Raw genomic sequence first — 26,393 nt, 5'->3', positions numbered from 1 at the left:
ACATTCATTGGCGTCACGTAATATCAAATTTGGCATATGTGAAGTTGGCAAAACGGCCGTGAGCACATGATCAGTGTGGGACGAAGTCATGTTGTTACATGACAAGCATGTCGTGATTATCATGTTTGGAAGTTTTCAAACCGATGCGTCCGAAACGATGGGTGAATATGAAAGCGCGCAGTGTCTTCAAACTGCCTGAGCTTTCGCATGACAGTTTTCTGTACACAGCTGCGTCTGTAAAATCGTATTGGCTTTCACCCATGAAGTTTTTTTTTTCCAAGACAAAGGTACCATATACACGAAAAGACGGGTGCGTTTTAACTAGCTACTTGCTTTCCATAAAAAAAAATACCTTCGAATAACAAAAACTGATCTATCAAAATGTACTAATATACGAAACATCCCTTCCTGAATCGCAGAAAAAAGAACAATTAGTAGATCACTCGTATCTTCGCAGTCGGTGTTATGCGAAGCCTGCGCATGGAAAGTGACTGTGCTGTAATTTTTTTATTGACTGTAACGTGCTGATATGGCGCTGAAAATACATGTACAAGTGCATGAACATGAATAGCGTTGGAAAAAACGTGTGCCATCCGTTAATTGACCGCAGCGCTAGCGCCTCTAGCAGCGTAAAGATGATTCGTGCTTGTTGCGCTAGAACTGCTGTTATATTTGATAAAACTTGAGCTTTTTTAAATCCACAATCAGAGCTACGTTCAATTTTTTTTAACAGGCCGACGCATATTAGTGGGCCTGAGTGTTTCTTCAAATGGCTCCTTAAAATATGCAAGAAGAAAACAGTAATCTTCGACCGTCGTCTGCACCTAACCAGAATAACACAAGACGTCGCGATGGGTGCTGACCGAGTGCGACCCGTTGTCTGGCATACTTACCTGGTGTCGGGGTAACCGTGGTCAAGATGGCGGTGCCCCCAGGGAGAGGCGTGGGCATTGCACTGCGCTCGTGCTGACCCCTGCCACTACCCCAAACTGGGGCAGATGGGGCATGTAATTTTTGGTAGTGGGGGACTGCGTTCGCGCTCTCCCCCTATTTTACAATCCAAAGGAAGATCTATACGCCTGCTGAGACACTTGCGCGGCGGAGGATAGTGCAAGCTACTGAGAACCGGGTTCTCCGTTATGGTTTCCGATGTGTCGTTTTCTTGCGTTAAGCGAGAGTTATTTAAAGCCCTTAAAATATACCTGCCCAAGGCTGCATCTGGAGAAAAAATTGCGATATTCGAAGTTTTTGCGCTATCTCTATTCGTATTATGTCTTCAAATTGTGGGTGAAGAAGATGAAGAAATATGCCTGAGGTAGGTAAGAGACTTTCTTGATCCTCGGAAGAATCATTTGAGGGCAGGTGGGGCAGGGAAAGTGGAAGCAGGATGACGACGGGCCCTCGGGCCGCTCTAGATGACCGCACGTTGCTGTGCTTCGGCGACCCTTCTGACCCAGCTAACTATCCCGAGCTGTATTCCCGGTTGCGAGCTGCGAAGAGCGCCTTACATCGCTCCTGCTGGGCGCAAAATTAGGTAAAGTAATGTGAAATCGTGATAGCTGGCGATTCACCTAAAGTGAAGGCAGGTAGGTGGAGCCTGGTTCCGAGTGTTCGGGCTTCACCTAAAGTGAAGGCAGGTAGGTGGAGCCTGGTTCCGAGTGTTCGGGCTTTGGTGTCAGCAGCAGTGTTCTGACGAGAACACGCAAACGTAAGCGGCCAGATAGATAGATAGATACCCTTAAAGTCGCCAAAGTTCGCAAAGAAATGCTGCAAATTTTATATAAAGTACCTATAATGCTGTCTTGGTTGTCCTTGACTTTAACATATTTTTTCTTTTTAATCGTGATAATACACAAACAAGCTCAATTTCACAAGCTTTCTCGAATTGCACTAGGAGGTGGAGGAGGTAAGTTTATTTACAGAAAGGCTGAGAGGTTGGCCTGAGCGATAGCTTGCTCTCGCCTGCTACTCTACACTGGGGGAAGGGAAAGGGGAAAAGAAAGATTAATGGATGACGATGGTGGGATATAGAGGTGAGTATGTAGTGTTCTTTCTAGCTGAGACACATCTTATAGCCGCGCACATAGTCCAGTTGTTTCTAAAAAGGTAATAACTGCTCTTGTGACCGCAGTTGCACTGTTGGTGTCTGGCCAAGGGCCCAACATGGTCTCATCAGTTAATGACCTACTGCGATATAGTTCAGTAGAAGAAATCAGTGTTTGTCGTTCACGTGCGTATGCTGGGCAGACACAAAATATGTGCTCAAGTGTTTCTGGCACATCACAGTGTTCACAATTAGGACCGGTGTCACTGCGACCGATGATATGTGTGTAACGTCTGGTGTACGCTACACCAAGACGAATGCGGTGGATCATGCTTGTGAGTTGCCGTTTCAATTTAGGAGGCATGCGGAACCTCATTTCCGGGTCCCATTTGTGAAGTCGCTGGTGTCGCCGTTCCGGTTTGGTCCAGTGCTGAAGTGTGTAGCTGCGCATCATGCAGCGAAGCAGGGCGTTCGTGTCAGCTCGTGAAAACGCAATGCGTACTTCGGGGGCACTGCTTAAGGCATTTTTAGCTTCAGCGTCTGCCTCTTCGTTTCCCATCACGCCGCAATGAGCGGGAATCCACTGGAAAGTTATAAGATGGCCATTTGTTGAAGCAACCTGAATAAGTTCTGTGATTTCTATTCCGTCTGTGATTCTATTCCGAGTTCCGTCGCGCCGGCGGCCAGCCGGCGTGACGGAACGCCCCTGCCTGGGAGCACTTGCCACGCTGGAATCCCTTGACCGGTCCTCTTCGGCCAGCTGTTGCTGAGACTTTTTGACGCGCTTTCGGCGCCGTCGTCTTCTCCGTCACCAGTGCTCGCCGAAATGTGCCCTTTGCGGAGGCCCACATCCGACGGCGGACAGAACGTGCAAAGAACGCTTTCAAGTATACTACGAGGCTGAGCACAAATATATTTGTTATCTGCGAAAGGCAGTACAAAAGCGGGCCATGCAGCTTTAGTGCCATTTTGAGTCTCTCCGAACAAAAACGCCAAAAGGTGAAGTAATTATAATATCAAGGACAGATAAAGCTTGCGCTTATGGGCCACCTTGGACAAAATCGCGCGAACACGCTTCCAAAACAATGAACGCACGAAAAAGAACGGACTTCACACGTGCGCCAAGAACAAAACTAAAAGCGCCATGCTTGCCCCCTCCCCCCTCTTTTGATTGTACTTATCAATCATTAACTACGAAAGTGTTCAATGAGTATGCATGCCCATTATCACACCCTGTCTAGTATACACTGGATAGCCCATGCGAAATCATGCAATGCCGCTAGAACAAAGTGTGAAGATGTAACTTGAGAGAGGCGTAAGAGGTTGTTAACCCTCTGGCGTCATCTTCCGGCAGTTAGCGACAACAACGGCACAAATGCGCGGCTGACGCCGGTGGGGCCCACCTCGTCACGCCGTTACATTTTGTTTTTGCGCCCCCGCGATCCTTCATAGATCCCCTTCAGTCCGTTCGCAAAGGGCGACCACAGAAAGACGGCGATGAATCCGGACCGATACGAAACCATGCGATGAGCCCTTTAATCCTCTACAATCTTGGCGCCTCTGTGCTGGACAACTTCCCGGTTCTGACGAGCACTGTGGGCGCCAACAAAGTACAGCGAATCATTGGGTTGAGCGCGGTGCAGTGCAGCCAGCCAGCGTAGCGCACACGCTGGTAACGCGCGATGCCGTTGGGTGGGTCCTCGATCCTAACGGAGTGTTGTTGTGGACCCGGGCGCACCACACAGGCAACGGTGCACAGTAGTGCACGGGCAGGGACTACGGCTGGGCAAAGCTTTTATCGTAGCCGAGGATTTTCGCTCGAACAGTGTACTTCAACGAAGGGCAGGACAGAAAACGAAAGTTCCGCCAGCGGCGCAGTGACCGAGCGAGCTCGCAAACAGCGCGGAAGCAGCGCGGGTGTCGCCACCTCGCGGAAGCCACGGTACATACTGTCTGTATGCACAAAAAAGCTTCTGTGATGGCTGTGTGGCCTGAATCTCAAAGGCCATGCCGAGAACGGCGCTAACCGTGTCGCTTCCGAGAAAACTTCGCTCGGGTCCGCCGGCGCTTATCGCGGCGAAATTTGTATTTTTGTGAAGCGGGGCGAACTATTTCAAACTTTTAAAAGAAAGAGGGAAAAAAAGTGAAGAGCCGAGTACTTTTCGTTCCAGAAGTCACCAGCGTCTGCGCGCGGAAGGACGTTCTCCATACCTGCGTCAGTCGAGGTATCAGCAGTTTCGGCGAAGAGCTTTTCGCAAGTTTTATTGCAAAATTAACATGGAATCGTCGTCCCAAGCTGACCGCAATGAATGCGTCGAGGCAGTCGAGGAGGTTGACAACAAGAAGGTAAGGTTCATGCGACCTTAAACAGTTACATGTATTCATTTTTGAGGTCTCACCAAAGTAACTCTCTCCATGCAGACGGTGCAGGCAGAAATAAACGCGCTGCAACAAACGCCGTCCGTGTCAGCCGAAAACTACAACTCCGAACGTAAGTTACTGCGTAGTTAAATATTTATGAATGAGTGTTCCTATTATTTTGCCTTACCTTTGCAGCTGTAGAACCAGCAACACCGGAAAATATGCAGGCCAGCGGCTATGCGTTGGCGGGCGAAGGTAAGTGACCCAACGTATGAACGCTAATCTGGCATTCTAAGTAAGATGAAATAGGCTATTACGTGAGTGCATTGCATTGCAGCATAATACTATAGGCTCACATAATGATGCAATTTCCAAATTTTCATGAGCATTAGTCGGCAAAATTTGTGGAGCTCACTCAGCCTCGCTTATGAAAAAAAAAAAAACGGGCAAATCCCACGTACCTTGGAAATTGATGTTATAAAAATCATGCGTATGAAAGGTGACTGTGTTGTAATTTTTTTGTTCATTGAGCGAAACGTCATGAAGTGGCAATAAATATTTGTACAACTGTAGACACAGGCACACTTAACGATGCCTACCGCAACATAGATAGCAACACCAGAACTGGTAAGCTGATATGAAGCGCTGGAGCTCTTGAAGTTATAAAGTAAGCCGGACTCACTCAGACTCAGTAAAACTTAAAGAAACTGTCTAATCGGACGTTCCTCAACCTAATCTACAGCTTCCTCACTGGATTCTTCTTTTTTTTTTTTTCTTGCAGAGCTGTGCTGCTTCGAAAGTTATTTAATAAACTACCTAATCCGGTACTTAAGAAGTACAAAAAAGCAGTTCAACGTATTCCGTGCAAAAGTAGTACCTGTGTTTGGATGCGTCAATATGCCCCATAGCTTTTGTTTTTTCGTGCATTCACAGTGCCATTACAATGTTACGCATACTTTTAAATTAATTGTTCACATTGGTTCGGCGTTTACAGGTGAAAATGTGCCTCCTAAAGAACTGGAAAATTATGGCACAGTCGGGTGTTCCTTCGAAAGACCTGATGAACGTAAGTTATCCCGAAATATTGAAACCTTTTAAACGCATGATTTTATCTCTGATTAAGAAACGGGTGCCCATCAACTTCTGAGTGCATGCAGCAGTATAGAACGCTCAGCTATAGTGCATTTATTTATTTATTTATTTATTTATTTATTCCAAATTGTGCTTTATAATAATGAAAATGCAACATGACAGTTCGCAGTCATGAGCTTAAATTCACATTATTAGGCAGCTCTAGAACAGGGATCGTAGGCAAAGTTGCGCATTGGTTCACATGTGTTCAACTTTTGCAGGTGAAAATGGATTTCAAGAAGAGCCGGAAAGTCGCTGCGCAGTTGGGTTTTCGTTCGAGAGACAAGATGAGCGTAAGTTACCTAAAAAGATAAAAATATTCTAACCGCGCGATTTTGACTCTGATTAAAAAACGAATGCCCATCGACTTCCGAGTAGCTGCAGCAGTAAAACACCTAGAAAATGAATTTATGTATTTATTTTTATTCGAAATTGTGATTTATCCTAATGAAAATTTTCAATGACAGCTTGCTATCGTGAACTTAAATTCCCATTATTAGGCAGCCTATAGGGAACATGCAGACAATGAGTACCCAGCCCACGCATTGTTTTCAAAACATTACACGCGTACACGCGAGATTATCGTGGGATCCCGACCACCTGGATTATCGGCGTTGTTGTCTGGTGCATGTGCGGAAGCAAAAAAAGCAAACACAGCCCATGGCTTCACTGACCAGGCGACCACCGTGCAGTCGAGGGGGGCTACACGGATAGAAAATCCTCGCTTTAATGCACGTATTGCGTTATTCAGCAGTAGTCTCTTACATAAAACACCTTGAGACCTTCCACGCATTCATGTCTAAGTGGCCCACCGTAATACCGTATCTCTCTTTTCTTTCTCTCTCTTTTCAGTGTTTCCTGAAGACGAGCCCGAAGAACCTGCAGATTCTCCCGCTAATGATGGCTTTACACAGTTCACGAGTGAACGTAAGTCACCCTACAAATTGTGCGTGTATGTAGGTGTCTGTTGCGTTCATAATAATAATAATAATAATAATAATAATAATAATAATAATAATAATAATAATAATAATAATAATAATAATAATAATAATAATAATAATAATAATATCATTCATTTCTCATCAATACAATTGAACTTGGTGGAAGGTGTGAGAGTAAAAGGGAAAAACGCCATAGGTCTCACACCTTTTACATTAGGCAGCAGACGCAAACATCACTATATTGCATCTGTGTTCACAAGAGAGCAACACATAATAGAAATAAACTCAAAAAGGTAACCTCCGTATTCAGAAACGCTCCTTGACTTGACCTTTGCACCGCCTCAAAGCAGCGCGTTTGAAACGCGCTTGTGCTGCATTGAAGGGGGTGGCAAGTGAAGGGAGCGGTTCGGGTGTAAGTATGCGGACTTGAAACATTTTCGCTCTTCACTGAAAATGGGGCCGCCACGGCCGGGATTCGATCACGCGACCTGCGGGTCAACAGTTGATCACCATAACCACTAGACCTCGTGCGTGTGTGGATGCGATATTTCCAGGGGAGGGTTGGGGGGCGGGGGCAGTGTACAATAAGTCTGATACCTAGAGCTGAGCATGGGGCCTGAACACCTCGACTCAGCCCATTCATTAAAAATTACCAAGGAAATTTTATACTGAGCGTGATCACAAATACAATGTGAATAACTTGTATCTATATATCTGTTCCCACTCGCTCCATGTTGTTCATTGTTACTGTGTTAAATAAGTAGGACGATCGAAGGATCACGTGACATTCGCAGATGCCTCCATTTTTCTACGCAGGCCTTGGTGCAAGAGTGCATCGTCTGGCCGAGAAGATTGCTGAAGACGCGGGCAAGGTTTCCCAGAATAACGAAAACCTCGTTCTTCGAGTATCAGCGCGTCGCGACGATCTCTTGCGACGCAACGAGCAGCAAAAGCAAATCATCGACACCCTCAAAAGCATGGCTCTTGATAATTTGAAAAAGTACTCGAAAGATGGCGAGTAGCTGAGTCGACACTGACAGCAGACAGCAAAGCATGTGTACATGTTAAGCAGGGATAACATATTTGAAGGACTCGCTCCGGGCTAAATTGCATCGATGACACATGTGCTCACTATTTCGCGTATTAGTTATATTTATTTATTTATTTAGAAATACTGTCAACCCTCTTTTGAGGGTCATTACAGAAAAGGTACGACACACTGTACAAATAAATTGGGGATATAACTATAGATCTCCCAGTGATAAACCAGGTATACATATATACAAATCCGTGAAAGCTCTGCATTCCTAAGAAATAAACGAAAAACACACACCCTGATTCGCAATGCAACGAATAACAATCGCAATATTATTTCCAATAAGTCACATAAATGTAAATCAAGTAAACGCACAAATTCATTAACATCACCCGCATTGACTATGTTACTCGGTAACCCATGCCAATCTTCAATGACATCGGGCAAGAAAGTATGACGGTACGCCTTCGTTCGTGCAAAATAAGGTTGCAGCACTCGTGTATGGTTTGCCTCCTCGCTTCCTTCACGAGGTTGTTCTATGTAGTTATTTCTGTTAGTTTTAAAATCACCTTCTAATGATTGAAAAAGAAACTTCAACCAATTTTTGCGTCTGCGCTTGTGGAGCGTATCCAGATCACATAGTTGTAGCATTTCTGTGACTGAGTTGTTCTGCTTATATCTCGAACATATAAAGCGAGCTGCAAGCCGTTGTATGCGTTCAAGTTTATTTACAAGCACTTTTTGGTGGGGACTCCAGACAATACTGGCATATTCCAGTATCGGCCGTATGAAAGTTTTCGAAGCAAAAAGTTTTACGTCCATACTAGCACCCTGCAGTTTTTTTCTTAATATGTACAATTTTACTTTCAATATACTTCCTTACAATATACACCTTTTACAATGTACAATATTCTTCCTTTAGTGATAAGGGTATCACATCACAAATTTCTAGCAAGTTAGCACGCTAGCTTTGTATTTGTGTTGTTATTTGAATTTGTTGTTTGTATTTATGTTGTTCTTTTTGTTTTGTATTTATGTTTATTGTATTTATGTTTATTGTTTATTGTATTTATGTCTATGTTTATTATTTGTTATTAATAAAGAAGTGAGATTTTGGTGGTCCACGTCAACAAACACAATCCAGTTTGGTATGTATGTACATATGAATTTAATAAACATCTTAAGCAACTGTTTCTAAGGTACGTATGCATTGTGAAATGTTTGATGTAGTTTTCGCGAATTTCGCGTTATGAACTCGTTCAATACCAGAAATATATGTAGCGCGAATATTAATATGTAAACGAGAAACACGCTAGAAGAGCGCTACTACCATTGGCGTAGCCAGGCGGGGGAGAAAGTGGGTGTTAATTGACAATTGTGGTGTGCAGGAGAATAACATCATCTAAATCGCTCGCGATCTCTCCCAAATTATCTCTCCTTTATCAGTCGTACGTCAGAATAGGCGCTGGTCTGACGCATCGGCACACCGTTGCATGTTTGTTTCAGCGTGGTCTTTTCTCAATCCCAAGGCTCGCTGGCTTAGCCGGATAAGGGAGGGGGTGGGGAGTACAACCTTTTTACGCATACATACGCACTCACGAACATAGAACATACATGTAACATATCCCCGCCCGCTGTAAATAAGCTCAATAGTTACGCCCCTCCTGTTCATCTGTGGTAGACATCTTCTAAACATTGCCTAACGCAAGGCTGCAGCAACAGGAATTGTCTGCGGTGCGTGCATAAGCAGTTCTCTTATGGTAAGTCACTGGTTTCCCAATCGAAATTGGTTAGCCGAAACAGGTGCGCCTATCACCCACACAGCATACGCACGGGTATAAATATTTCAGCGGATCCAGTGGGCTGTTTGCGACGCACGTGAGAATATTATGTGCATGCGCAAGTGTGATCCGTTGTTTCCTTTGTATGGATTTCCAGAACAAATATATTCGTGCACATGCAAATGAACTTTTGTTCAATAAAGTCAGCGTTACGGTCACTCAATTAATTGTGCCTTTCTTCGGCCACGTTGTTGTCCACAGCGGTGATGTAGCTCTTACCCTAAAGTTGCGGGCTCGAGCCTGGTCGGGGTGGTCGCGTTGTAATGAAGGCGATACGCTAGTGGCCACCATGGTGTACCTAACAAACATATTGTGGTTTTGGGACGTGGAACCCCAGCTAGTATTTATTTTTCATAGTCTGATTTGTTATCCGTGATGTCCACTTCACTCAGTACTATATTGTAACAAAAAATCCAAGTGGAAACACCGCTCAAAACCACGAGGAACAGAAAAAACAGTAACGAAAGCAAAAATTTACGAAGACGGCGGATTGGATGAATTTGTGCCGTGGAAGAATGGTTTGTCCGATTTTCTCTTGTTTCCAGTGTAACTTCGGTCCAACGAACTGAAAAACAAGTCGCCTGCTTGCCTCCTCTTTATTTGATTGGTTCATGCAGGTTTAGTTTGAGCAAAAAGTCGTTTTAAGCCCCAAAGTATTATGGTTGAGCTTTGTAAACATGGCAACAAAAAGCGCTGCCAAGCGCTGCTGCTCACCCCCCACCCTAAACAGCATATTTCACCGTTTCAAATGAGGCGCGCATGCTTAAACGCGCTTGTCGCGCTGCTAGCGCCACCCCATAGACGTTCTGCGTACCTACTGATTTCTCGGTATGGCTCTCGTGATTGCCGCGCACTGAAAAACTTGGAGGTTATGTGCTCAGCGCTGCCGGCATCGCAGACCGCGAAAATATAAGTTTTATAAAAAGAGATTTGTTCGGGCTAGACTAAAAACGGGAATGAAACAATCGATCGGTTAACCTGTGTCTGACAGAAGTAAGCTGCCGTCTGCTTGCAAAAGGTGTAAGCTGTTTGCAGAAGCCGTGCCCACTCTGAGATATCTTCAAGTTATCAGAATCTTGTTGCTCAAATGGATTTTTCTGGCGAACGCACTGAAGGGCAAAACAGCACGGTAATGTGACCTTATTTGTCTACAATAACGCAGTTGTATGTGCTTACTCATGATGGTTGTTAACTGTCCCACGCAGCCCCTGCTGCTTCAAATGGAGCAAACGCTGACGGCATCACCTGAAGACTACGGGAGCGAAGGTTTCTGTCCGCGTACGTCACCGCGTGTTAATACGGCGTGCGTCGCATGCGAATACATTTAAAATATAATGCCGCCGAACACACGTTTTGCCGTTTACAGGCGAAGATGCGCGCCCGGGAGAAGCTGGAAGCTTTAGCGCCTGTGAATTCTTGTTGGAGAGACCGGATGAAGGTATGCCATACAACAATATATGAATGACACTGCTACCTCTGAGAGTACAATAGAGTGTAACATTACATGCTGCTAACACACTCATCCGTAATAATATATGCTGCGTGTTAAGAAAGCATCAGGCAAATAATAATATAATACGTATTATAAATATAGGCATAACTTAATATCGTGGTTAGACAAGGACGTATTCATTCATTTGTTTATTCATTTATTGAAGGTACACTATAAAACCGCAAATGCTTTCCGTTGACACACGCCCGGCGAATAACCCTTTGTCATAATTTGCCAATCTCATAAGGGTGTACGTTAAACATCGGCATGTCGTTTCAACCCCGTTTATGGAGTGTGGCAGCTTGGGCTAGTTGGTATGACAAGTCGATATTTATAGCGCGAGAACAGAACGACGACACAGAGACAAGAAGTTCTTCGTGTCCTTCTTATCGTCCGTTTATGGAGTAAGTATACCGGTGATCTGCAGTTTAGATCACTTGCAAGGTTAGATACCCATTGCAAGTTTAGATTACCTACACAATGAAATTTTTAGGGTGCTGTTTCGGGAGTATTACGGAGACACTTCTTGTTTCCATCGGGTACTTATTAGGCATATTAGCTGGACATTTTTAAGTGTTATAACGTACTTAGGCTGACTTTCTCTTAGCTACTCTCGAGGGACAGGGGGATTGAGCGTCGCCCTCTGTTCCTAATTTCGTTTTACAACTCGCAATCCTGATAAGGCGCCCCTGGAAATTGCACGTTATGGGGCACGGAGATCGCTAAAGATTTCCGTATGAACAAAACAATTGTTTTAGTGAGCTCGAATGATTCTCCGATTCACCCTTTACCAGTAATTTTTCATGCATGGAGTCACGACTTGTACGTAAGGCGAACTTGCAATACTTGTTATATACGTGCCTGTAATGCGTTGCTGTAATATTTGTAGGCGTTTGCACGAGAAGGGAAGGGGGCAAAGCCTGTCCCATACATTTAACCTAGTGGGGAGGGGGCAGGGGGGGGGGGGGCGACGATTATCAACTACTTCTTGCGCTCCCAGTCAGGTAGCCAGGGTTGGCACTCCAGGCCTCGGCCCCAACCCGAATTCTTTTTCCCCATGCATACATAGCGCAAAATGACCATTTGCCATTGGCGTGCTCGGCAGTGTGGCGTACCAACTCTTTCGCTAGTGAAGGGGCAAACTTACATCCACCTCGCCCATCAGCGGGCATATATAAATATATATAAGAGCCTACAAGAAAAACTACCACAGCGGAAATGTTGGCAAAATTTCTCTATGTTGTAACATAGTCTCGTAACAATTCCATTCTCCCGTAAGAACATAATTGAGCGATTACTGTTGTGATGGAAAACTACGCCCTACTTTTGGTTTTCCCAGTGTGACCACTGTCAAAAGGGAGGGAAGACTCAGCCCCCAAATTTTCTCAATGGGGGGGGGGGGGGGTCGCGTTAATCTTGCCTCCCGGCTGATATGGGTGCTCGCCCCCCCCCCCCTTTAGACCAAAAAATAGCCTTCCCCCCAAAAAATAAAGAAAAAGATTGTGCACACAATCCTGCCCCTCCCCCATTAAGTTGAACCTAACGCATGCCTATGTGTATCTTATGTAACTTAAGTTTGGTGGCATCTTAATTTGTGTGCACGTCTCGCACAGGTGATGCAGTTAATCACGATCCCGAAGAGGAAGCGGACGGTTACCGTGGGGATGCATCACTCGAGATGGCAATCGAACGTAAGCGGCACACATTTGTGACATCACTTCGTGCTATGCAGTGCGTTAATGCCGACGCCTAGAATTTCATGCCGCTAAATGTAGCTGCTCAAAAGTACTCAGAAGTCCTGAAACAATTTTTCAACAATGTGCGAAAACATTGTCGATATTCCTTGAACACGTGAACCAAATATTGTACAGCATGTAGGAAGAATTACACAATCAAAAATACCCGAAAAATACTCGCGTATACCACGCCCGCCCTCGGAGTGTGGCCACGTGCCGATAACACAAGCAGTTAGCGTATATGCTTCCTTCAGGTAGCATTCAAGCTATCTGAATCTTAGCAAAGGCATCGTGAGATTTCAGGCCACACCAGCCACCCAAAGAGAACATTCTGAAGGTTGTAACCCGCGGCAAACACCCGCTTAGCGTCGGGTATAGACAGGGCTTGACTGCAGTTTATCCCGGCCGCCTGGATCAGGCGACTGTGAGTTCATTATGCAGATCATGCCCTACACTTACTGGGATGCCATAATTGCAAGCATTCATGCCATAGAGGAAGGAAAAACTCTTGCCATGGCTACAGTGTTCTAGCTAGTACACTCTACCATGGCTACAGTGTTCTAGTTCTAGAACACTGTACCATGGCCCATGGAAGAAGGAAAAAAGGAGTTTTTCTTTCCTCCTTGATTCATGTCCTCACGAGTTATGCTCTAGCGGATTTCCTGAGAAACGTCATTCCGGAAATGACGTCAACTTGGCGTACTCACGTACACGCGTACTCGTGTGGTCGATCACGGGCTTTCTAATCCGAACGGCAGCGCTAGCTCTTTTCGACGCGCGTCAACACGCGATCTGGCTTGCTCGGCTGAGGCTGACGCTAAGCAGCGCCTTCTGACGTGTTCCCACGCGTTCATGACGTGTCCCCCCCCCCCCTCCAGATGCACCGATCTGCAATAAGGTCTGCATACACCCTTGAAAACCCGTTTTGAAAATGAGAGCATGTTGTTCGGCCAGTGATGCATCGCAGAGCAGTTGGGTGAGAAGGTGCATGTATGCACAAAGGTACATGGGAGAATAGATTATAATAGTGGTCAGTAAGCCCCGCCGCAGTGGTCTAGTGGCTAAGGTGCTCGGCTGACCCGCAGGTCGCGGGATCGAATCCTATCGGCGGCGGCTGTATTTCCGTTTGAGGCGCAAATGTTGTAGACCTGTGTGCTCAAATTTGAATGCACGTTAAAGAACCTCAGGTGGTCGAAATTTCCGGAGCCCTCCACTACGGCGTCTCTCATAATCATATAGTGGTTTTGAGACGTTAAACCCCAGATATATATATCTATTAGTCGTCAGTAAGAGGAATTTACGTTCATTTCGTCCACTCACTGGAGCATGGTGAAGTTTCGAGATTGCAGGGACCATACATTGGAAAAAGCGAGCATACTTGACAGAGGTCGATCTGGCTGGGTAAAATTGTACGTATAAACAGACTCTCCAGCCACCTTTAGTCTATAGTTTTTAATAATAAAATTTAAAACTGGGTCTGCATATTGACACCTATTTAGTCTCTTCTTCAACCGGTGACTCATTTGGGATGGGTCTCAAAACATCGGGCCAATTTTACTTTTAAATTAGTAGCGGCTGGATAGTCTATATATTGGTATGGGACAAAGTGGTTCAAGTTAGGAAGAGGACAGGATTTTCGGTTGTCCACAAGGCAACAGTGTCTCAGATAATTAGGTCAAGGAATAAATAAAAAGAAAAGAAAAATAAAGCAGTTCTAAACCAATGTGTGGAGTGGACAACCGAATATCTACAGCCAACAATGAGCAACCGTGCTGAAGACCAAACATATTGCTCCACTACTTATCATCGTGGCATAATGTCGTAGTGTCATGTATCAACTTAGCCAAAGACAACTATTTCAACCCAAATGTAGTACATAACTGCATACTTTCATGGAATTAGCACTTGCTTTTGAAAACTACTCATGCGACACACACAGACGGCAAATATGAACTTGAATCTCAAGTGAGATGTTTTCATTTTGCAGAACTTCATGCTGACCTCTTTCCTACCTGCTTTACATAAAACTTTCATGTTCTTTTCCTAAACTCTTCCTGTTTTCAGACTTGGTTCAGGTAAAGACAAAGTTTGGTGTAACAATGTTTACTGGTACACGTTGCCAGAATGGGGAATCAGATAGAGCTGCTACGGCAGCAGCTTATAATTCCTCTCCTTGCAAATGTTTCACATTATTCTTTTTCTACCTGTTTCCTTGTAAACACTACTATTGCATGTATGAACACTGGGCAAGCTTTAGAGGAGAAAAGCACGCTCAATGAACTTAAACGTCATGCAGGATGTATCGAATATCTGCATATAATTTTCCATTGCAGGTCTTGGCTCTGCGGCGCAAAGAAGAGTTGAAGAAGTGGGCGACAACTGGCGTAAAATTCTTCAGAAGAGTGAAGAAAGCCTTCAGCGTTTATTGAAATTACGGGATGAAGTTCTGAAGCATGAACAAGAGCAATTGCAGAAGTTTGAGCGTGCCAAAGCCATTATCCTTAGTGTTTTTGAAAATTGCACACAGGAGTAGTTGGGGGCTAATGGCGGCACCCTAGTTTTTGAATATCACCAATTTATGAAAACTTTCTATAACAGTGAGGGCCAGTACGGATTAACAAAATTCCAAAATTTACTTTCTTTTGATCACACATCAAGCCCCTATATGTGCAATTTGTTCAGGCAAAAATGCACTTTTACTACCTTGAATACATTTAAGTAAATAAAAAAGTTATAGTTCCACATTTCTTGGCAACGTTATCACTATGGGTGAAATGATTACATTTTCTGTCTTGCTATCTCAAACCAAACGTGTAATTTATTAACACGTTAGGACAAATGACGTCATTCCACATAAAACCAGTTCTTGTCCCACTGTGCAAGCATGTGACAGCCAGGTATGGTTACGTCTAACATCTGAAACATCGATAACCTATTTTACAACCACTGCCTCTACATGTCACAATGAAAAACAAAAGCAGCCAATGATGTGCAGGCACTACCTAAACTTTTTTTTTTCTGGACTACTATTTTGTGCTGCTTAACTATAGACATTTGCCGACTCAAATTTCGATAATCAGTTGATGACGGGCGTGCGCATCTTTTACAAACAGTTATTTGTTTACTTCCGCGGACGTAACGAGACTGTTATTAGCGTACACTCGCCCCGCCCTTTTTAACGGCCGTTAACTGCGAATTTTCAGGCGCAATTACCGCACGTCACCGGAAAATGATGGGTGTCGCTGTACACCACTCTGTTTTTTTTTTTTGTCAAAACCACAATGCACATTTACTAAATGTGTCGGCTGTATTTGGAAGACGTAATTGCCGTAAGCCACGTACATTAATCAAAATTTCAGTGTTCGCAATGAAGGTGCAAATGTACTTTAGTGATGCCTGAGTCACTGCAGACGGGTTAACAGGGCTTACTATGTCGCAAAAATAAATCTGCTCACTGCAAAACACACACACACACACACACACACACACACACACACACACACACACACACATATATATATATATATATATATATATATATATATATATATATATATATATATATGCGGAAGCTTTGGTGTAATAGGTAAATACGTTGAAGGACTGCACAGCCAGCGCGTGTGCGCCATCGGCATGAACGGAATCGGGAAGGCCATGATGCAATCCTGATTTCCTCGGGGGGGGGGGGGGGGGGGGGGGTAGAATATCAGCTATCGGCTTCCGATATAATCAATGTTCAGACCCCATGTCATGGCATTGACACTTAAATTCACATAATGCCCTTTATGAGTCCTACCGGGTATTATAGCCGGACACTTTTTTGCGTGGCGCGAGTCACGTATTTATACATCTGTGGGCGTGGCGAGTTCAGCTCAGCTGTTCGCTTGCACAAACACATCATTGTTGTCACCGATTCTGCAGTATGTCACAGCTCTGTACTGTACAAGTGCAGTACAGACCTGTTTCTTCTTTTCTTTCCTTTGCTAGATCAGAGACCTCAAGAACACTCAACTAAGCAGTTTTATCTTCCAGCACAGCCGATGCTGTGGCTGTTGTGACTGGCGCCCGAGCTGAAGAGGGAGCGGTTGAAACGCTACGTTCATCACGAAGGAAGAAAAAAAGCTAGGACAGAGCACTGGTTCCCGCAGCCAGCATTCGCAGTCTAGGTTTTTTGGACCCACCGCATGACCTCTGATCGAGGTGCATCGTATTGGCAGAATATCTGAGAGTCTGTGAAGGCGTAGCTTATTAGCCCAATTAGTACTGCCATAACTACAACCCTAATTATACTAATATAATTATAACCGGAATTCCTGGTAGCAAGAAAAAACTGTTTATTTACATCAGCTCCACAGGTGCGTGATTTGTCGTTTCCAATTTGTGATGTCTGTTACGGTTGCAGGCAAACTTGCCAACACAACCTGTTCTGCTCAGAAAAGAGTTTTAAAATACGGGACGAAGAGGAAACGCACGTATCACACTGCTCTGTGTTCGGTGAGACAGTGATCGGCGAATTCCTTTTGCGAAGGTTGCAGGTTCGGTCCGGCCGGCAGATAGCCATCCTTTCGTCTCCTAGCTATACTTTCTCCAAGTCAATATCACAACTACTACAACACTCTGAAACAGCACAGTTAACGTCCCCTATATACCTTCCTTGGCTTCACTACCTACTGGCTTTCGTTAAGGTCGTGTCAAACAAAGAAAAATACGAGCCCTCAAAATTAAAAATTTTGTACGTGCTCCTGTTTTTGTTATGATTTATTCTCGTAAATATTGTAAGGCATCGAGCTTGTATCAATGAGAGTGCAATTTATAGGTACCAATATTATGTAACGATGACACCAGATGACTATAATTACAACATGTTACCCATTCAGACCTAAGCTGATGTTGAAGCTTTGACCTAACATAACACCATTATTTTTTGTTTTGTTTCTTTGAAATAATTCCAGCCAAAACTTTGACTCAAACAGGATGGGTTTCATGGGCAATGATAATGTGTGGTTACGAAAAATCTGCAGATCCCACGTACAGTGGGAATAGATGTTATGCGAAGCACGAATGGGAAATGTCGATATGTCACTTTAGAATCAGCACAACGTCACGAGGTGGAGGCAAATGATGCCGTACATGACTTCCGTGTCATGATTGTCATGTTTGGATGTGTCGTTTACCTTCGTCATCTATTAACGTCACCTGATACCAAATTTAGTATATCTGGAGCTATCAAAACGGCTGCGAGCACGCTACGAGCGTGGTATGTTGTCATGTTCTTACATGACACGCGTGTCAAAATTATCATGTTTGCACAAGTCATATATCTCTCGATCTACTGACGTCACGTAATGGTATATTTGGAGCTAGCAAAACAGCCACGAGCGCATAATGAAGGGCCCAATATACTCCAATGTTGCGTTGACGCGCGCGCACGCTGGGCACAGCGACGCTACGTTAGCAAAACACGAGCACTCTGTGGTCTGACGCCAGGCGAGACCAGCGTCCGTCGGCGGGCCCGAGGGCAACTGGCGTGAAATGCGACATGCTGCATTTCACGCCGATGCATTACCCAGACAACACTGCGTCTCCTTCTTTCCGTGACGGAGGGACGCCGGACGCGCTAAAACGCGCATGCGTCAAAGCAACGCAGCGTGCGTCTGCGAGTATATGGCATGACCGGTGCCTGGCGTGGCAACGACGGCGTGACGCGACAAAATGAACGCTGTGAACAGGCGCACCGCGACACGTCGAAATGTATTGGCGCCTTGACTGTCGCATGTAGTCATGTTCTAACATGACACGCATCTCATTATTATCACGCTTTTACCAGTCACATACCTTCGACATTCATTGGCGTCACGTAATATCAAATTTGGCATATGTGAAGTTGGCAAAACGGCCGTGAGCACATGATCAGTGTGGGACGAAGTCATGTTGTTACATGACAAGCATGTCGTGATTATCATGTTTGGAAGTTTTCAAACCGATGCGTCCGAAACGATGGGTGAATATGAAAGCGCGCAGTGTCTTCAAACTGCCTGAGCTTTCGCATGACAGTTTTCTGTACACAGCTGCGTCTGTAAAATCGTATTGGCTTTCACCCATGAAGTTTTTTTTTTCCAAGACAAAGGTACCATATACACGAAAAGACGGGTGCGTTTTAACTAGCTACTTGCTTTCCATAAAAAAAAATACCTTCGAATAACAAAAACTGATCTATCAAAATGTACTAATATACGAAACATCCCTTCCTGAATCGCAGAAAAAAGAACAATTAGTAGATCACTCGTATCTTCGCAGTCGGTGTTATGCGAAGCCTGCGCATGGAAAGTGACTGTGCTGTAATTTTTTTATTGACTGTAACGTGCTGATATGGCGCTGAAAATACATGTACAAGTGCATGAACATGAATAGCGTTGGAAAAAACGTGTGCCATCCGTTAATTGACCGCAGCGCTAGCGCCTCTAGCAGCGTAAAGATGATTCGTGCTTGTTGCGCTAGAACTGCTGTTATATTTGATAAAACTTGAGCTTTTTTAAATCCACAATCAGAGCTACGTTCAATTTTTTTTAACAGGCCGACGCATATTAGTGGGCCTGAGTGTTTCTTCAAATGGCTCCTTAAAATATGCAAGAAGAAAACAGTAATCTTCGACCGTCGTCTGCACCTAACCAGAATAACACAAGACGTCGCGATGGGTGCTGACCGAGTGCGACCCGTTGTCTGGCATACTTACCTGGTGTCGGGGTAACCGTGGTCAAGATGGCGGTGCCCCCAGGGAGAGGCGTGGGCATTGCACTGCGCTCGTGCTGACCCCTGCCACTACCCCAAACTGGGGCAGATGGGGCATGTAATTTTTGGTAGTGGGGGACTGCGTTCGCGCTCTCCCCCTATTTTACAATCCAAAGGAAGATCTATACGCCTGCTGAGACACTTGCGCGGCGGAGGATAGTGCAAGCTACTGAGAACCGGGTTCTCCGTTATGGTTTCCGATGTGTCGTTTTCTTGCGTTAAGCGAGAGTTATTTAAAGCCCTTAAAATATACCTGCCCAAGGCTGCATCTGGAGAAAAAATTGCGATATTCGAAGTTTTTGCGCTATCTCTATTCGTATTATGTCTTCAAATTGTGGGTGAAGAAGATGAAGAAATATGCCTGAGGTAGGTAAGAGACTTTCTTGATCCTCGGAAGAATCATTTGAGGGCAGGTGGGGCAGGGAAAGTGGAAGCAGGATGACGACGGGCCCTCGGGCCGCTCTAGATGACCGCACGTTGCTGTGCTTCGGCGACCCTTCTGACCCAGCTAACTATCCCGAGCTGTATTCCCGGTTGCGAGCTGCGAAGAGCGCCTTACATCGCTCCTGCTGGGCGCAAAATTAGGTAAAGTAATGTGAAATCGTGATAGCTGGCGATTCACCTAAAGTGAAGGCAGGTAGGTGGAGCCTGGTTCCGAGTGTTCGGGCTTCACCTAAAGTGAAGGCAGGTAGGTGGAGCCTGGTTCCGAGTGTTCGGGCTTTGGTGTCAGCAGCAGTGTTCTGACGAGAACACGCAAACGTAAGCGGCCAGATAGATAGATAGATACCCTTAAAGTCGCCAAAGTTCGCAAAGAAATGCTGCAAATTTTATATAAAGTACCTATAATGCTGTCTTGGTTGTCCTTGACTTTAACATATTTTTTCTTTTTAATCGTGATAATACACAAACAAGCTCAATTTCACAAGCTTTCTCGAATTGCACTAGGAGGTGGAGGAGGTAAGTTTATTTACAGAAAGGCTGAGAGGTTGGCCTGAGCGATAGCTTGCTCTCGCCTGCTACTCTACACTGGGGGAAGGGAAAGGGGAAAAGAAAGATTAATGGATGACGATGGTGGGATATAGAGGTGAGTATGTAGTGTTCTTTCTAGCTGAGACACATCTTATAGCCGCGCACATAGTCCAGTTGTTTCTAAAAAGGTAATAACTGCTCTTGTGACCGCAGTTGCACTGTTGGTGTCTGGCCAAGGGCCCAACATGGTCTCATCAGTTAATGACCTACTGCGATATAGTTCAGTAGAAGAAATCAGTGTTTGTCGTTCACGTGCGTATGCTGGGCAGACACAAAATATGTGCTCAAGTGTTTCTGGCACATCACAGTGTTCACAATTAGGACCGGTGTCACTGCGACCGATGATATGTGTGTAACGTCTGGTGTACGCTACACCAAGACGAATGCGGTGGATCATGCTTGTGAGTTGCCGTTTCAATTTAGGAGGCATGCGGAACCTCATTTCCGGGTCCCATTTGTGAAGTCGCTGGTGTCGCCGTTCCGGTTTGGTCCAGTGCTGAAGTGTGTAGCTGCGCATCATGCAGCGAAGCAGGGCGTTCGTGTCAGCTCGTGAAAACGCAATGCGTACTTCGGGGGCACTGCTTAAGGCATTTTTAGCTTCAGCGTCTGCCTCTTCGTTTCCCATCACGCCGCAATGAGCGGGAATCCACTGGAAAGTTATAAGATGGCCATTTGTTGAAGCAACCTGAATAAGTTCTGTGATTTCTATTCCGTCTGTGATTCTATTCCGAGTTCCGTCGCGCCGGCGGCCAGCCGGCGTGACGGAACGCCCCTGCCTGGGAGCACTTGCCACGCTGGAATCCCTTGACCGGTCCTCTTCGGCCAGCTGTTGCTGAGACTTTTTGACGCGCTTTCGGCGCCGTCGTCTTCTCCGTCACCAGTGCTCGCCGAAATGTGCCCTTTGCGGAGGCCCACATCCGACGGCGGACAGAACGTGCAAAGAACGCTTTCAAGTATACTACGAGGCTGAGCACAAATATATTTGTTATCTGCGAAAGGCAGTACAAAAGCGGGCCATGCAGCTTTAGTGCCATTTTGAGTCTCTCCGAACAAAAACGCCAAAAGGTGAAGTAATTATAATATCAAGGACAGATAAAGCTTGCGCTTATGGGCCACCTTGGACAAAATCGCGCGAACACGCTTCCAAAACAATGAACGCACGAAAAAGAACGGACTTCACACGTGCGCCAAGAACAAAACTAAAAGCGCCATGCTTGCCCCCTCCCCCCTCTTTTGATTGTACTTATCAATCATTAACTACGAAAGTGTTCAATGAGTATGCATGCCCATTATCACACCCTGTCTAGTATACACTGGATAGCCCATGCGAAATCATGCAATGCCGCTAGAACAAAGTGTGAAGATGTAACTTGAGAGAGGCGTAAGAGGTTGTTAACCCTCTGGCGTCATCTTCCGGCAGTTAGCGACAACAACGGCACAAATGCGCGGCTGACGCCGGTGGGGCCCACCTCGTCACGCCGTTACATTTTGTTTTTGCGCCCCCGCGATCCTTCATAGATCCCCTTCAGTCCGTTCGCAAAGGGCGACCACAGAAAGACGGCGATGAATCCGGACCGATACGAAACCATGCGATGAGCCCTTTAATCCTCTACAATCTTGGCGCCTCTGTGCTGGACAACTTCCCGGTTCTGACGAGCACTGTGGGCGCCAACAAAGTACAGCGAATCATTGGGTTGAGCGCGGTGCAGTGCAGCCAGCCAGCGTAGCGCACACGCTGGTAACGCGCGATGCCGTTGGGTGGGTCCTCGATCCTAACGGAGTGTTGTTGTGGACCCGGGCGCACCACACAGGCAACGGTGCACAGTAGTGCACGGGCAGGGACTACGGCTGGGCAAAGCTTTTATCGTAGCCGAGGATTTTCGCTCGAACAGTGTACTTCAACGAAGGGCAGGACAGAAAACGAAAGTTCCGCCAGCGGCGCAGTGACCGAGCGAGCTCGCAAACAGCGCGGAAGCAGCGCGGGTGTCGCCACCTCGCGGAAGCCACGGTACATACTGTCTGTATGCACAAAAAAGCTTCTGTGATGGCTGTGTGGCCTGAATCTCAAAGGCCATGCCGAGAACGGCGCTAACCGTGTCGCTTCCGAGAAAACTTCGCTCGGGTCCGCCGGCGCTTATCGCGGCGAAATTTGTATTTTTGTGAAGCGGGGCGAACTATTTCAAACTTTTAAAAGAAAGAGGGAAAAAAAGTGAAGAGCCGAGTACTTTTCGTTCCAGAAGTCACCAGCGTCTGCGCGCGGAAGGACGTTCTCCATACCTGCGTCAGTCGAGGTATCAGCAGTTTCGGCGAAGAGCTTTTCGCAAGTTTTATTGCAAAATTAACATGGAATCGTCGTCCCAAGCTGACCGCAATGAATGCGTCGAGGCAGTCGAGGAGGTTGACAACAAGAAGGTAAGGTTCATGCGACCTTAAACAGTTACATGTATTCATTTTTGAGGTCTCACCAAAGTAACTCTCTCCATGCAGACGGTGCAGGCAGAAATAAACGCGCTGCAACAAACGCCGTCCGTGTCAGCCGAAAACTACAACTCCGAACGTAAGTTACTGCGTAGTTAAATATTTATGAATGAGTGTTCCTATTATTTTGCCTTACCTTTGCAGCTGTAGAACCAGCAACACCGGAAAATATGCAGGCCAGCGGCTATGCGTTGGCGGGCGAAGGTAAGTGACCCAACGTATGAACGCTAATCTGGCATTCTAAGTAAGATGAAATAGGCTATTACGTGAGTGCATTGCATTGCAGCATAATACTATAGGCTCACATAATGATGCAATTTCCAAATTTTCATGAGCATTAGTCGGCAAAATTTGTGGAGCTCACTCAGCCTCGCTTATGAAAAAAAAAAAAAACGGGCAAATCCCACGTACCTTGGAAATTGATGTTATAAAAATCATGCGTATGAAAGGTGACTGTGTTGTAATTTTTTTGTTCATTGAGCGAAACGTCATGAAGTGGCAATAAATATTTGTACAACTGTAGACACAGGCACACTTAACGATGCCTACCGCAACATAGATAGCAACACCAGAACTGGTAAGCTGATATGAAGCGCTGGAGCTCTTGAAGTTATAAAGTAAGCCGGACTCACTCAGACTCAGTAAAACTTAAAGAAACTGTCTAATCGGACGTTCCTCAACCTAATCTACAGCTTCCTCACTGGATTCTTCTTCTTTTTTTTTTTCTTGCAGAGCTGTGCTGCTTCGAAAGTTATTTAATAAACTACCTAATCCGGTACTTAAGAAGTACAAAAAAGCAGTTCAACGTATTCCGTGCAAAAGTAGTACCTGTGTTTGGATGCGTCAATATGCCCCATAGCTTTTGTTTTTTCGTGCATTCACAGTGCCATTACAATGTTACGCATACTTTTAAATTAATTGTTCACATTGGTTCGGCGTTTACAGGTGAAAATGTGCCTCCTAAAGAACTGGAAAATTATGGCACAGTCGGGTGTTCCTTCGAAAGACCTGATGAACGTAAGTTATCCCGAAATATTGAAACCTTTTAAACGCATGATTTTATCTCTGATTAAGAAACGGGTGCCCATCAACTTCTGAGTGCATGCAGCAGTATAGAACGCTCAGCTATAGTGCATTTATTTATTTATTTATTTATTTATTTATTTATTTATTCCAAATTGTGCTTTATAATAATGAAAATGCAACATGACAGTTCGCAGTCATGAGCTTAAATTCACATTATTAGGCAGCTCTAGAACAGGGATCGTAGGCAAAGTTGCGCATTGGTTCACATGTGTTCAACTTTTGCAGGTGAAAATGGATTTCAAGAAGAGCCGGAAAGTCGCTGCGCAGTTGGGTTTTCGTTCGAGAGACAAGATGAGCGTAAGTTACCTAAAAAGATAAAAATATTCTAACCGCGCGATTTTGACTCTGATTAAAAAACGAATGCCCATCGACTTCCGAGTAGCTGCAGCAGTAAAACACCTAGAAAATGAATTTATGTATTTATTTTTATTCGAAATTGTGATTTATCCTAATGAAAATTTTCAATGACAGCTTGCTATCGTGAACTTAAATTCCCATTATTAGGCAGCCTATAGGGAACATGCAGACAATGAGTACCCAGCCCACGCATTGTTTTCAAAACATTACACGCGTACACGCGAGATTATCGTGGGATCCCGACCACCTGGATTATCGGCGTTGTTGTCTGGTGCATGTGCGGAAGCAAAAAAAGCAAACACAGCCCATGGCTTCACTGACCAGGCGACCACCGTGCAGTCGAGGGGGGCTACACGGATAGAAAATCCTCGCTTTAATGCACGTATTGCGTTATTCAGCAGTAGTCTCTTACATAAAACACCTTGAGACCTTCCACGCATTCATGTCTAAGTGGCCCACCGTAATACCGTATCTCTCTTTTCTTTCTCTCTCTTTTCAGTGTTTCCTGAAGACGAGCCCGAAGAACCTGCAGATTCTCCCGCTAATGATGGCTTTACACAGTTCACGAGTGAACGTAAGTCACCCTACAAATTGTGCGTGTATGTAGGTGTCTGTTGCGTTCATAATAATAATAATAATAATAATAATAATAATAATAATAATAATAATAATAATAATAATAATAATAATAATAATAATAATATCATTCATTTCTCATCAATACAATTGAACTTGGTGGAAGGTGTGAGAGTAAAAGGGAAAAACGCCATAGGTCTCACACCTTTTACATTAGGCAGCAGACGCAAACATCACTATATTGCATCTGTGTTCACAAGAGAGCAACACATAATAGAAATAAACTCAAAAAGGTAACCTCCGTATTCAGAAACGCTCCTTGACTTGACCTTTGCACCGCCTCAAAGCAGCGCGTTTGAAACGCGCTTGTGCTGCATTGAAGGGGGTGGCAAGTGAAGGGAGCGGTTCGGGTGTAAGTATGCGGACTTGAAACATTTTCGCTCTTCACTGAAAATGGGGCCGCCACGGCCGGGATTCGATCACGCGACCTGCGGGTCAACAGTTGATCACCATAACCACTAGACCTCGTGCGTGTGTGGATGCGATATTTCCAGGGGAGGGTTGGGGGGCGGGGGCAGTGTACAATAAGTCTGATACCTAGAGCTGAGCATGGGGCCTGAACACCTCGACTCAGCCCATTCATTAAAAATTACCAAGGAAATTTTATACTGAGCGTGATCACAAATACAATGTGAATAACTTGTATCTATATATCTGTTCCCACTCGCTCCATGTTGTTCATTGTTACTGTGTTAAATAAGTAGGACGATCGAAGGATCACGTGACATTCGCAGATGCCTCCATTTTTCTACGCAGGCCTTGGTGCAAGAGTGCATCGTCTGGCCGAGAAGATTGCTGAAGACGCGGGCAAGGTTTCCCAGAATAACGAAAACCTCGCTCTTCGAGTGTCAGCGCGTCGCGACGATCTCTTGCGACGCAACGAGCAGCAAAAGCAAATCATCGACACCCTCAAAAGCATGGCTCTTGATAATTTGAAAAAGTACTCGAAAGATGGCGAGTAGCTGAGTCGACACTGACAGCAGACAGCAAAGCATGTGTACATGTTAAGCAGGGATAACATATTTGAAGGACTCGCTCCGGGCTAAATTGCATCGATGACACATGTGCTCACTATTTCGCGTATTAGTTATATTTATTTATTTATTTAGAAATACTGTCAACCCTCTTTTGAGGGTCATTACAGAAAAGGTACGACACACTGTACAAATAAATTGGGGATATAACTATAGATCTCCCAGTGATAAACCAGGTATACATATATACAAATCCGTGAAAGCTCTGCATTCCTAAGAAATAAACGAAAAACACACACCCTGATTCGCAATGCAACGAATAACAATCGCAATATTATTTCCAATAAGTCACATAAATGTAAATCAAGTAAACGCACAAATTCATTAACATCACCCGCATTGACTATGTTACTCGGTAACCCATGCCAATCTTCAATGACATCGGGCAAGAAAGTATGA

General features: G+C 45.0%; 3 protein-coding genes and 2 non-coding genes across 5 annotated transcripts; all 5 read left to right on the top strand.

Annotated features, from left to right (window-relative positions):
* The first annotated feature begins 885 nt into the window (after positions 1 to 885).
* Positions 886 to 1,049, top strand: LOC119182170 (U1 spliceosomal RNA). The gene has a single exon (XR_005111257.1). It is a non-coding gene; the product is annotated as a U1 spliceosomal RNA (small nuclear RNA).
* Positions 1,050 to 4,203: 3,154 nt separating this feature from the next.
* On the top strand, positions 4,204 to 5,503 carry LOC142767276 (uncharacterized). The gene is made up of 4 exons (XM_075868636.1): positions 4,204 to 4,390; positions 4,466 to 4,535; positions 4,601 to 4,660; positions 5,400 to 5,503. The coding sequence occupies exons 1-4, from the start codon at positions 4,322 to 4,324 to the stop codon at positions 5,501 to 5,503; spliced, it is 303 nt and encodes a 100-aa protein (XP_075724751.1). The 5' UTR covers positions 4,204 to 4,321.
* Positions 5,504 to 5,656: 153 nt separating this feature from the next.
* LOC142769767 (uncharacterized) lies at positions 5,657 to 7,571 on the top strand. Its single transcript, XM_075872658.1, has 3 exons — positions 5,657 to 5,829; positions 6,389 to 6,463; positions 7,297 to 7,571. Exons 1-3 carry the CDS (start codon positions 5,739 to 5,741, stop codon positions 7,500 to 7,502), a joined length of 372 nt encoding a protein of 123 aa, XP_075728773.1. The 5' UTR covers positions 5,657 to 5,738; the 3' UTR covers positions 7,503 to 7,571.
* Positions 7,572 to 19,310: 11,739 nt separating this feature from the next.
* Positions 19,311 to 19,474, top strand: LOC142771558 (U1 spliceosomal RNA). Its single transcript, XR_012885989.1, has one exon. It is a non-coding gene; the product is annotated as a U1 spliceosomal RNA (small nuclear RNA).
* A 3,129-nt stretch (positions 19,475 to 22,603) lies between these two features.
* On the top strand, positions 22,604 to 25,962 carry LOC119182169 (uncharacterized). Its single transcript, XM_075872657.1, has 5 exons — positions 22,604 to 22,815; positions 22,891 to 22,960; positions 23,026 to 23,085; positions 24,824 to 24,898; positions 25,717 to 25,962. Exons 1-5 carry the CDS (start codon positions 22,747 to 22,749, stop codon positions 25,920 to 25,922), a joined length of 480 nt encoding a protein of 159 aa, XP_075728772.1. The 5' UTR covers positions 22,604 to 22,746; the 3' UTR covers positions 25,923 to 25,962.
* Positions 25,963 to 26,393: the final 431 nt, after the last annotated feature.

This window comes from Rhipicephalus microplus, chromosome 1 (genome assembly GCF_043290135.1).
Source record: "Rhipicephalus microplus isolate Deutch F79 chromosome 1, USDA_Rmic, whole genome shotgun sequence".
In the NCBI taxonomy this organism is placed as follows: domain Eukaryota; kingdom Metazoa; phylum Arthropoda; class Arachnida; order Ixodida; family Ixodidae; genus Rhipicephalus; species Rhipicephalus microplus.
This window is presented reverse-complemented; position numbering and strand designations above follow the sequence as displayed.